We start from the raw sequence: 12,271 nt of genomic DNA, 5'->3' as shown, positions 1-12,271 counted from the left end.
TGATCCCGTGTGACTTCACCTTCTGCAGAAGGACTGTAATAGAATCAATAGAATCCCTACAGTGCAGAAGGCGGCCATTTGGCCCATCGAGTCTGCACTGGCCCTCCGAAAGAACACTCTGCCTAGGCCCACTCCCCCGCTCTATCCCCGTAATCTTGTGCGTTGATCATAGCCAATCCACCTAACTTGTACATCTTTGAACTGTGGGTGGAAACTTGAGCACCCAGAGGAAACCGGCACAGACTAGGGGGGAAATGTGCAAAACTCCACACAGTCACCCACGGTCAGTATGGAACACTGGTCCCTGTAGCCATGAGGCTGTAGTAAAGAAATGAACATCGACAGAGAGGAGGGTCTGAGTCGTCTGGCAGATTAAAAGTAGACAAATATCCAGGGCCAGATGAAACGTAACCCAGGCTGTTGAGTGAGGCAAGGGAGGAAATAGCAGGGGTGCTGGCAATAATTTCTAATTCCTCTCTGGCCACAGGAGTTGTGCCAGAGGACTTGAGGATAGCCAATGTGGTACCATTACTCAAGAAGGGTGGAAGGGATCAATCAGGAAACTACAGGCCAGTCAGTCTGACCTCAAGTGGCGGGTGAACTTTTGGAAGCAATTCTGAGATAGAATTAATCTGCATTTGGGGAGGCAGGGATTAATCAAGAACAGTCAGCATGCTTTTGTTAAGGTGAAGTCATGTCTGATCAACTTGATTGAATTTTTCAAAGAGGTGACCAGGTGTGTAGATAAGGGCAATGCATTTGATAGTCTACTTGGACTTCAGCAAGACGTTTGATAAAGTTCCACATAGGAGACTGATAGCGAAGGTAAGAGCCCATGGCAGCCAAGGAAATTTGGAAAATTAGATCCAGGATTGGCCGAGTGGCAAGAAGCAGATGGTGATGCTTGAGAGATGCTTTTCTGACTGGAAGCTGGTGTCCAGTGGGGTCCCGCAGGGATCAGTGTTGGAGCTCTTGTTGTTTGTGGTTTACATATGAATGTATGAGGATTAATCAATAAATTCACAGATGATACGAAACTTGGTGGGGTGGTAAATACGGAGGAGGATAGCCTTAGATTACAGGAGATTATAGACTGTCTGGTCAGATGGGCTGAACAGTGGCAAATGGAATTCAATCCGTATAAGTGTGAGGTGATGCACATCGGCAGGACAAACAAGGCAAGCGAATACATGATGAATGACAGGACTCTGAGAAGCACCGAGGATCAGAGGGACCTTTGTGTGAATATGGACAAGTCCCTTAAGGTAGCTGGGCAGGTGGATACAGTGGTTAAGAGGACATATGATATACTTGCCTTTATTAGCCGAGGCATAGAATTTAAAAGCAGGGAGGTTATGCCGGAACAGTATAAGATGTTGGTTAGGCCACAGCTAGTGTGCCGTTCTGAAATCCACATTATAGGAGGGATGCGCTAGCACATGAAAGGGTGCAGAGGAGATTTACCAGGATGTTGCCTGGGCTGGAGACTTTTAGCTTTGAAGACGTTTTGAGGATGGTTTAACATAGGGCTAAATCGCTGGCTTTGAAAGCAGACCAAGGCAGGCCAGCAGCATGGTTCAATTCCCATACCAGCTTCCCCGAACAGGCGCCGGAATGTGGCGACTAGGGGCTTTTCACAGTAACTTCATTTGAAGTCTACTTGTGCCAATAAGCGATTTTAATTTTTTCATTTCATATTGGATAGACTGGGATTGTTTGCCTTGCAGCAGAGGAGACTGACGGGGATTGAGATGTATAAATTATGAGGGACATAGATAAAGTAGACAGGAAGAAATTTTTCCCCTTGGTTGAGGGGGTCAATGGCCAGGGGGGCATAGAATTAAGGTTGGGGGCAGAAGGTTTACAGGGAATGAGGGGAAAAACCTTTTCACCCAGAGGGTGGTGAGAGTCTGAAATTCACAGCCTGAAAGGGTGGTGGAGGCAGAGACCCTCGTAACTTTTAAGAAGTATTTAGATGTGCACAGATGTGAAGAGATACAAGGCTGTGGACCAAATGCTGGAAAATGGGATTAGAATAGTTAAGTGGTTGTTTTAGTCTGGCCAAAGGGCCTTTTCTGTGCTCTAAATATCTATGACTCTATGTATTTAAACATGATTAGATTGGCTGCAGGATGACATCCTGCAAGTGTAATAATTTGCCAACAAACACACAAGAATTGTCTTCTGGGTGACGCCAAGAGGTTTGGTGATCTGTGAAACTGCAGGAAGGGGAAGTGACATTTGGAAAAGAAATACTGGTGTGACAAATTAGCAACTGAAACAACTATTCCAGGTGTCGTTTTGCAAGGAAATTCCAAATTTGATAAGTAACTGAAGAACAATTTTGTTGGGGTAAAAGATAGGAAAAACAGCCAACCTCATAATACATTTATGTATCTTACCTGCAGGATAGTTGTTGCAAAGAGTGCGACGGATGGGTGGAAATGTTCACTCAACTGGGAAGAAACAACAAAATTTAATGAATGTAAATAAACTTTAGGACAAACTTTTCATACTTCTAGAAAACTATTTACTGTTCATGCACATTTAGAAACAGTTTCTCCAACATTTAAATATAAAACACATTAAAAACTTAATAAATAAGGTAAGTACCCATGTTATTTATGCTTTATTTGGTGAATTGTGCAAAATTACCTTTTCTGTACCTACAACTCTTAACACTAAAGTCCAGAAACAGTATCCTGTTTATCACAAGTAATCTGGATGGAGAGACAGCGTCAGAATGTAGGCAAAGGGGCAGGGATAGGACCTTAAAAGATCCTGGGCGAGTTGTAAAGCAGAACACCAGAACAATATATTACAGAATGGCAGGGTCTGGATCCATCCCAGCTTCCACCAAACCATGTATAAGCAAATTCGGTGCGGAAGAGGAACAAAGGAAGTATCCAGTCCACTGGCCAACATTTACTCCTTAGCCAACACACCATCAAAATAAATTAATTGTTCATTTAACTCACTGCTGTTTATTAAGCCGTACGGTGTACAAAATGATTGCCATGTCTCTCTACATTAAAATAATTACACTTCCAAAGTATTAAATTAGCACTGAAGTGCTTTGAGATGTCCTGAGATTGTGAAGTGTGCTGTATAAATAAAGTTCTTTCTTCTATACTAAATGAAATCCAACAATAAAACCATCTGAAGAACATGCCTCTTGGACAAGCATACCTCATTCTAAATCTTATAAAAGCTGCATTTCTAAATAGGAATTCATATTTAGCTTAATTTGAAATTTTGGGATTATGGATGTGGGCTTTCTTTTGTAAAACTTCACTTTGTTCAATTAAATGTACGGCATAACTAATGCCTCCAACGCCCCCATAAAAAGAATGTTGACCAGATCTGACATACAAATAAAAACATTCTCCAGTCATTCAACTTCAGTACTAAAATGGTCTGATGTCAGGACACTGTTCTAGGGTGTTGAATACCGTTTGGTAGGTCTTACAGTTAAGTCTTTGTAGTCTTAAAAAGGTAACTGTATTTATTATCTACAAGACTGTGTACATATATACAGTAAAAGATTCAACGTAGGAGCTGTCTTCATGCTGGTTTGTTCAGACTGAATTTGAGGTGTGGGTCATGTGTTCTCTTATAACATTGTGGATGGTATTGTACTCAGTCCCACGCTAACTCCATATGTACCAAATCCCTATATTAAAACCACCCCAAGTCTTAATTCAATGTATTTGAAGTTATTCTAGTTTATTCCATGTATTTATACTTTATTACTACTCCATCTCCCCACTGTTCATTTGGAGGTTGTTCTGGCATCTGGGTATCTTTTCATCCTCTTTTTCCATTCCTTGGTATTGAACTACTTTGTGGCGATTGTCATGTCAATAAGACGCAAAAATAAATTAAAGCTGTTCTTATCATCTCTTGTTATTTTAAAAAATGGAATTTTGTCTGTTCTTGGCCTGCTGCAATGTTCCAGTGAAGCTCAATGCAATCTGGAAGAACATCTCATCTTCCGGTTCGGCACGCTACAGCCTTCCGGCCTGAACATCGAATTCAACAACTTCTGATGATCAGCTCTACCCCACCGCGACCCATTTGTTTTCATCCCATTTCATTTTAACTGTCTTTTACCATTTTTTTCTTAATATATATTTAATTTCCCCCCCCCCCCCAATCTCATCCACCTTTCCTTCCCCCTTCCCCCACATCTACAGTTCATCCTCCGATGTTAGTTTCCCTGCTGTTTGACCTTTCACATCTTTTGTTCTCTCTGGGGACTCTTTCCCCTTGGTTTCTGTGGCCATTAGCACCCGGTTTCCCTGGGTTTCTGTGGCTATGACTCACCTTTCATTCTCACTCCACAGTATAAATATTTCCCACTTTCTCTGTCTGTTAGCTTTGACAAAGAGTCATCGGACTTGAAACGTTAGCTCTTTTCTCTCCCTACAGATGCTGCCAGACCGGCTGAGATTTTCCAGCATTTTCTCTTTCGTTTCAGATTCCAGCATCCGCAGTAATTTGCTTATATCGGAGAATTCCTCCATGGGCATTGGGCCTTCAATCCCCTCCGGCAGTCCCACAATTTATTTTGCCTCCTGGACCGATTCTGTAGGTCATTCATCTCAGCCTTCAACGATTTATTTGCGTCAACCAGATAGCTCCGATTCCAGCGAGGCAATCCGATCAGTGGCTTGAAAGGACCCTTCCATATCTTTGATCACCACTGTTTCATTGGTTTTCCCCAGCCGCTCCAATGGGAGTCAAGGCCTCTTCCATTAATTTCAAAAGGTTTTCTGACACAATTTGGTGCTTTTCAAATTCCTTCACTAAGGTATTAGAAAGCACCTCAGCCGTTAGTGAAGCACCAGAAACTGACTCTGCCATTTTACCTGCCAATGACCTCGGAGAGGCTTCACTCAGTTGACGAACCTCTGCTTTCCACCTTTTTTCCTCTGATTTTTTTGATTGCACTCATACAAGATCCTTATTACAATATTGATGTGGGTTTTCAAGAGAAAACAACCAGTGGTACTAAGAAAGGGGCAAAAAGTCGAGTACTCCAGGGGGAGCCATCTCGTGCACGTCTTCCCCCTATATTACACAACTGGATGTCCTGCTGATTTGTTTCGGAGACTCCTTAACACTCTTTTTTGTGAGAATTTCTACTTTATCTTACCATTCTCGGCTTCTGATTTTCATCTCTTAATATATCTCCCTGGAAATGTAATGTTTTTTCAAGTTTTATTCCAAGGTACAACCATTTTCTTCAGCTCCGTCGTCTATTTTTTGTACTTCTGTGATGCCTCAAAAATGTGTTTTGTTTAATGGAGCGTCTCATGTGTTTCTAAGGGTACTCAACTTGAATCTGTGTTTCAAATCTTCCAATTCAGTTCTGACACATATTTTCCAACCTTATTTAGATTTTCTTTTTGCAAGGTTTGTTTATTTTGGGATTCATCAGATGGCTTTCCTTCATTCATTGCCAGTTGCTCGCTCTGCACTGTAACCTGCTGTTTCACTTCAGCTTGTGGGGATTGCAAAAAAAAAAAGTATATTTCTGAGACTTCAGGAAAGCTCCTCATCTCTCTGGTACCCTCTTGTGGTTTACTCAAGTATTGTCCTTTTCTCTGTTAGTACTCTACTGGGGATTTTCGGTGTCTCTTCTTATGTTCTGTGCATTCCACAACTTGAAGATTAAAATATTTGACAGAAGGCTTTTAATATTTCATCAAAGCTGGTTGAGGATTCATCAATGCACTGCACTAGGATTACGTCATCAGCAAGTTCACCAAACATGTGTAAAACGGCATAATCTGGATCTTTTCCACTTAGACCTGATGTACTTGTTTTCTAGGACACCCGATTTTCTGTTAGGTTAGGTCCTTGGAGTAGTCAAACTGGTAATGGAAGTTGGATTTTTGATCCATATTTAAAGAATTTAAGTACACATTCAGCTTTAAGAACAAAGAACAAAACAGCACATGAACAGTCCCTTTGGCCCTCTAAGTCTGCACCGACCATGGTACCTGCCTAAGTATGCACTTATGGAGTCTGTATCCTTCCATTCCCACCCTATTCATATATTTGTCTAGATGCCCCTTAAATGCCACTATTGTACCTGCTCCCACCACCTCTCCAGGCAGCACGTTCCATATATTGATCACCCTCGGTGTAAAAAACTTGCCTCGCACATATGTTTTAAACTTTTCCCCCCACGCACTTTAAACCTATGTCCCCAGTACTTGACTCTCCGGCCCTACGAAAGAGCATCTGACTATCCACTATGAAGTCCTCTGTTGCAGTGAGGAATTCTAAATTTCTATCTTCCGCTTCCAAGCCTTTCCTTGTATCTTTTCCCTGGTAATTTTCCATTTGCTGCCACCAAGTTGTAGCATGTTGGATATCATTTAGTAGGTCTTAATAAAGTCTTCATAATCTTTAGTTTAGCTGTATCTAATTATTAACTACAAGATCTATATAGACATATAGGGTAAGGGGTTCAAAGTTGGGAGCTGAGTCCATGCTCGTTAGTTTTCACAGCTCTGACCATCACTAGACTGACTCCTAGGTGTGGGTCATGTGTTTTCGTGCATTATTGTGTGGGCAGTACTGTGCTCAATTCCGCGATAACCCTCTATATTGAGGCGCTTAAATGACAGACACCAGTTAGAAGGACTTGTTGTTGATTTATACAATCAATGCCACAAGTTTTTTGTGATTACATGAATGATCAGTACTTAAAGCTTTTCTTTATTTTTAAAAAATCATTGTGCACATAACTTTTACTTAAATCAGGAAAAGTCTATTTTACCTTCTTCAATTCCCAGAGACCAGTGCGGTCTGCTCCGCAAGAGAGGGGATTCCTGTGGAGCGGGTCATAGTTTCCCAGGCACTTTCCGCCTAAATAAAAAAAGAGCAGAGCTTAATAGCAGCACTTTGCATAATGGCAATTCATGTCAAGAAAGCTTTTTTTTTTTTTTTTTTTAAACTGGAACAACAGGCTGTTACTTTGCAAAATACTGTTCAAAGTTTAGAAGTCAACCTCAAAATAAGAATCTGGGCTTTATAAATAAATTCATACAGTAAAAAAAACAAGGAGGTTATGCTGAATCTTTATAAATCACTGCTTTGGCCTCAGCTTGAGCAGGCCTCACCAAGAGGGCAGAGGATATCCCAGTTTAAACTCATTGGAAACAGTAGAGGTTTCTGGGAGGTGGGGCTAGGGAAGGAGTTGGGGTGGGAGGGGAAGATCTCATGTTAGATATACCAAAATTATAAAGAACAAGCTTGCAATGGAGGAATTTTTGCCCCACACTGGCCTAATCCAAATTGTTTGATACCTTGATTTTTGTGGTGCAACCATGATCCAGATGTTGATTCTGTTTTGTTATCTACAATGGTATTCTGTACATCCATTTCTTGTCCTTTGGCAGCATCTTCTGTGTCAGCATTTATATCTTTTTCCCCTTCATCTTCTGATTTATTCGTTATCTCTTCATCAAGATCTTCAAATTTCTCTTCCTCATCACTGTTATCAACATCTTTAAAATGTTCTTCTTCATCGGACTCCTGAGCAAAAGATATTTGGCACATATATGTTACGCGCAATGCTTTAGGCATTGGCATTACTGATATAGTGAGAGCATTGTTTATTCTGATGAAACAACTATATTGCTTGGAGAATGTAATATCTGTAGGAATAGAAAGTTGCTGGTACAAATGCTATCAATATTTGTTTGCAATCTCCCTTGAAAGTGCCAACACATACTAGGGGAATGGTTCCATAACTGGAGGAAGAGGGGGTAGAAGGTGGTAGCAGCCTCCAGCATCTCACTCAAGTTACTTGCCTTTGGTAGATATATGGTGTGTCAGTGAAGCACTATAGTCTTGTCAGTCTGGTTCTCATTTATTATTACTGCACTTCCCACTGGGCTTATATGAGAGCCATCAAAAGTGGAACTCCTGCCAGGCCAGTTGAAGCCCTCCTGTGTCGATCATCTAACTTGCTGCAGTTAATCAGAGAGGAATCGTACCTGGGACTTTTAATACTTAATGCATTAAGCCTCTAGACTAGAAGGTGAGAATACAATTTTAACTTTTATTTAATAAACCTAAATCTTAGATTAGGATTAAAATATTTGTGCCTGGGATTTTCAGAATTAACCTCATTAATTATCCCCATGAGTGACTTCATATTATTAAAATCTCCTTGAACCCCGCTTCCCTAAATACTAAGAAACCTGCATTCTCCTGTTTTATCAGATAAAATGTTAATCATGAGGACTTTTAAAAATGTATTTTCAGTCACAATCCAATGCATTTTAAATTAGTACTTAAACCTAGATCTACTCTGAGGTTATTTGACGTAAATCTCTTTCTGACTCACAGAAAAAATGCTGGATAAGCAAGGGCTGTTAATAACATAATTTATCTCAAAAAGGGAAAACAATAGTATGAAACACAATTGAATGATATAACTGTGAAAGAAATACCCCATGTTCCTGTAACAGGACTCGGATGCCTGGCTTCAGTTTCAAAATCTCAGAAATAAGATAGAGAGCTCCACATATAAATGCTGGCGTCTGGCCACAAGAGGCCTGCAAGATCCGTTTTATAAATGCCTTAACACGACGAAGCACAACGTCAGACTTCAAAGACTTGTACAGCAAGTTCAAAAACATGGCTTGCTTAGAACATTGTGCCAGTCCTGGATCCAATAGTTTCCTGCATACAAAAGACAAATTATTATTTTTAACACCAGATATAAAAATAAATAAATGTTGTCTCTTGCACATTGAATTACAGACGAGGCACAGGAGGCCATTTCATCCCCATGGCCATCAGTGTTAGCTCAACACTGAATCTATAAACAGTAAGTGTTGCTGAAAAAAAAAGACATGCTATCAAAGCTTTCTGTCCTGCACTCAATCAGAATAACTTGCAAGAAATCATCAACTGTAATGGGAGAGCAAACATTTATACTGCAGAAGGGTTATGACTGGTTGGAAAGTGGACCCTGATTGGTGGAGATGTTGCCATGGAAAATGTAGCATGGAACAATTAACTGCCCAGTTTGTTCAAATTCAAACAATAGTATGAAACACAATGGAATAATATAACAGTGAAACAATGCCCAATGTTTCTGTAGCAGGGTAGGTTGACTATGATTGGTCAAGGCATTTCCCTGGCAAATGACTGTTTCTAAGCTTTTGTTTTGTTGAAAAATGTGCAAAAGTGTGGGAATGTTCCTTTTTGACTGCAAAGGATAAGGCCATGTGTGAATATTTTCATAGAATTTACAGTGCAGAAGGAGGCCATTCAGCCCACCGGCTCTTGGAAGGAGCGCCCCACCCAAGGTCAACACTTCCACCCCATCCCCACAACCCAGCAACCCCACCCACCACTAAGGACAATTTATGGACACCAAGGGCAATTTTATCATGGCCAATCCACCTAACCTGCACATGTTTGGACTGTGGGAGGAAACCGGAGCACCCGGAAGAAATCCACACACACACGGGGAGGATGTGCAGACTCCGCACAGACAGTGACCCAAGCCGGAATCGAACCTGGGACCCTGGAGCTGTGAAGCAATTGTGCTATCCACAATGCTACCGTGCTGCCCACAAATATGTGTGGCTTCTAGCATGCCTAAGCAAGCCACACCTCGAGCCCGACTGACAATCTTAAATTGGTTTTCAGTGTAATTCAGAGAAGTGCTGACCACTTTGTTTAGAGAAACTTAGGCAGAAATTTTGAGCTCATATGAATCTTAGCTGTCTCATATGTATAGTTCATCCAAACAATAAGTATGCAAATTACTTAAACGTACAAGCCATGAATTAAGAAAAACTACAGTAAATGTAACAAAAATGTTGAACAAAGCCTATTTTAGCCAGAAAACAAAAACAAAGCTAAAAATGTTTCATTTAAAGTTTTTGTACATATTTTTAAAGCATATCAGTGCAAGTGGAGGTAGTTTTTACATAACAGCCCCATACCCGATTCAGATAATTCAATGACTAATCTTTATATCATAAAGGTTCTAGCAGTATTCATGCTTTCAAAAAGATGTTAAAATGTGGGAGAAAACAGCAGCCAGCTGGGACTATGCCATTCTTCTTGCTATATGGCAATGGAATGGAACATCAATATCATGCACAATGGAAGACAATCTTCACAGATTACATAGAATGTACAACACGTAAACAGGTTATGCGGCTCAACTAGTCAATGCCAAATGCTGTTCATGGGCCAGTTTAACTTTGCTTGGATTCAGATTAAAATGGGATTGGGTAATCATCTCCTCTCTCTCAGAATACACACATTTTAGAAGATTGGTGGAATTGGGCGACACGGTGGCACTGTTGCCTCACAGCGCCAGGGGCCCGGGTTTTTTCCAGCCTGTGTGTGGAGTTTGTATTTTCCCCCCAGTGTCTGCGTGGGTTTTTACTCCAGGTGCTCCAGTTTCTTCCCAGTCCAAAGAAGTGCAGGTTAGCTGGATTGGCCATGTTAAATTGCCCTTAGTGTCCAGGGATGTGGGGTTACGGGGAGAGTGTGGGGGAGTGGGCTCCTTCTGCACTGCAGGAATTCTATGGTTCTATGTAGTGCTCATACTTTATTTTGATAAATTCAAATTAACTATCCAAAATACATAAGAAGCAAGCAAGCAATGGGAGTCACAAAATATTATTTGAGCGAAGAATTCTGTGACTAACAGAAGAGCCAAAGATAATTATTACATGTATTGCCATAACCAGGCATAAATAAACTCCTCACTTATGCTCCATGTTCTATGTTCTCTGGTGATCTATACTAGCATTTAACATTGTTGGTTTTGGTTCTGCATCAATGGTGCTTTACCGTCATACCTTATGTTAATTTAGTTTCAAGACAATTGTTAAAATTAATTCCGATGCTTTCAAAGAATCAAACTAGTAACACAAAATGGATTGCATACCAATGACGAGTTATGACTAATTAATTTTATTCTCATTTGGTTGACAAATGTTACTGTTAGCAAATAAGAGAACTTCATCCAAGGTCATCATGTCTCTTCCAGACCAGATATAGCATGTTGGGGTGGGGGAGTGGGGGTTTGCTGGCAGCATAAAAAAAGATCCCTTTATTCTACCTTACTTCACCTCAGCCTCAGAAGAACATTCCTACACAGCAACTGTTATATTTCCATTTGTCACATCAAAAAGAGGAATAGTGGAAAGAGGAAGAATAGAAAGAGAGTTTGGAGCTCAGATTGAGATGTCAAAACATGAACAGTATAAAGTCCATCACATTTCTCCCTCGCTTTAGCTCTGAGGAAGAAGTATACGGACTCGAAACTTTAACTCAGTTTTCTTCTCCACATATGCTCTCAGACCTGCTGAGTTTTTCCAATATTTTCTGTTTTTATTCTATATTATATTAAAATGTTATGGGCAGGTACAGAAAATAACCGAAAATGTTACTATCTAGGAATACAAGCTGAGAAGTACAAAGATATTGATTGTACTAACTTGCTAAAAAGAGTATCATTTTTCTCCTAAAGTGAAAATTGTAATGAGCTTGCTGCTGGAACCCAGTCATTCCCACTGGTTTACCTCATGTTGAGCAGCATAACGGTGTTTTAAAAAGCCAACTTGTTACTAAACCCTTTATCACGTTTCAGCAAAATTATGTTTAGATTACACCTAGAATACCGAGAGCATTTCTGGGCACCACATTTCACCAAGGACATATTGAGCGTGGAGGGAATACTGCGTTGATTTGCTAGACTGACAGTTGGACTTCAAGGACTAAATTACAAGGCAAGGTTACACAAACTAAGGTTGTATTTCCTAGAATTTTAAGGGTTAAGGAGTTAATTGTTCAAAGTTTAAGATATTAAGCAGAACAGAGAGGGTAAATTGTGAGAAATTATTTCTGCGAATTAACAGGAAGCCTAGGGCGTTATGGTGGTTAGCACTGCTGCCTCACAGCGCCAGGGACCCGGGTTGGATTCCAGCCTTTTCTGCGGAGTCTGCACGTTTTCCCCATGTTTCCTCCGGGTGCTCCATTTAGGCAAAAGATGTACAGGTTAGGCAGACTGCCCATGCTAAATTGCCTTTAGGTGTCCAAAGATGTGCAGGATAGGTAGATTGGCCACGATCAATGTTACAGTGATAGATTGGGGGAATGGGTCTCGGTAGGGTGTTCTTTCAGAGGGTCGTTGCAGACCTGATGGGCTGAATGGCCTCCATCTGTACTTTAGGGATTCTATGATTAGGGAGCACAGTTGTTTTTTAAAGTGCCA

General features: G+C 40.7%; 1 protein-coding gene across 1 annotated transcript in view; it reads right to left on the bottom strand.

The window, feature by feature from the left end:
* cebpz (CCAAT enhancer binding protein zeta) overlaps positions 1-12,271 on the bottom strand; it is a 45,019-nt gene that overhangs the window by 28,335 nt on the left and 4,413 nt on the right. The window contains exons 3-6 of the mRNA XM_072511921.1: positions 8,475-8,706; positions 7,323-7,551; positions 6,794-6,882; positions 2,403-2,456 (exon numbers count right to left, since the gene is read on the bottom strand). Of these exons, the coding sequence (XP_072368022.1) occupies positions 2,403-2,456; positions 6,794-6,882; positions 7,323-7,551; positions 8,475-8,706 (604 nt within the window). The remainder of the gene's footprint in view (positions 1-2,402; positions 2,457-6,793; positions 6,883-7,322; positions 7,552-8,474; positions 8,707-12,271) is intronic.

This window comes from Scyliorhinus torazame, chromosome 1 (genome assembly GCF_047496885.1).
Source record: "Scyliorhinus torazame isolate Kashiwa2021f chromosome 1, sScyTor2.1, whole genome shotgun sequence".
NCBI lineage: Eukaryota > Metazoa > Chordata > Chondrichthyes > Carcharhiniformes > Scyliorhinidae > Scyliorhinus > Scyliorhinus torazame.
Note: the sequence above shows the minus strand (reverse complement) of the source record. Positions and strands in the feature narration are given on the sequence as shown.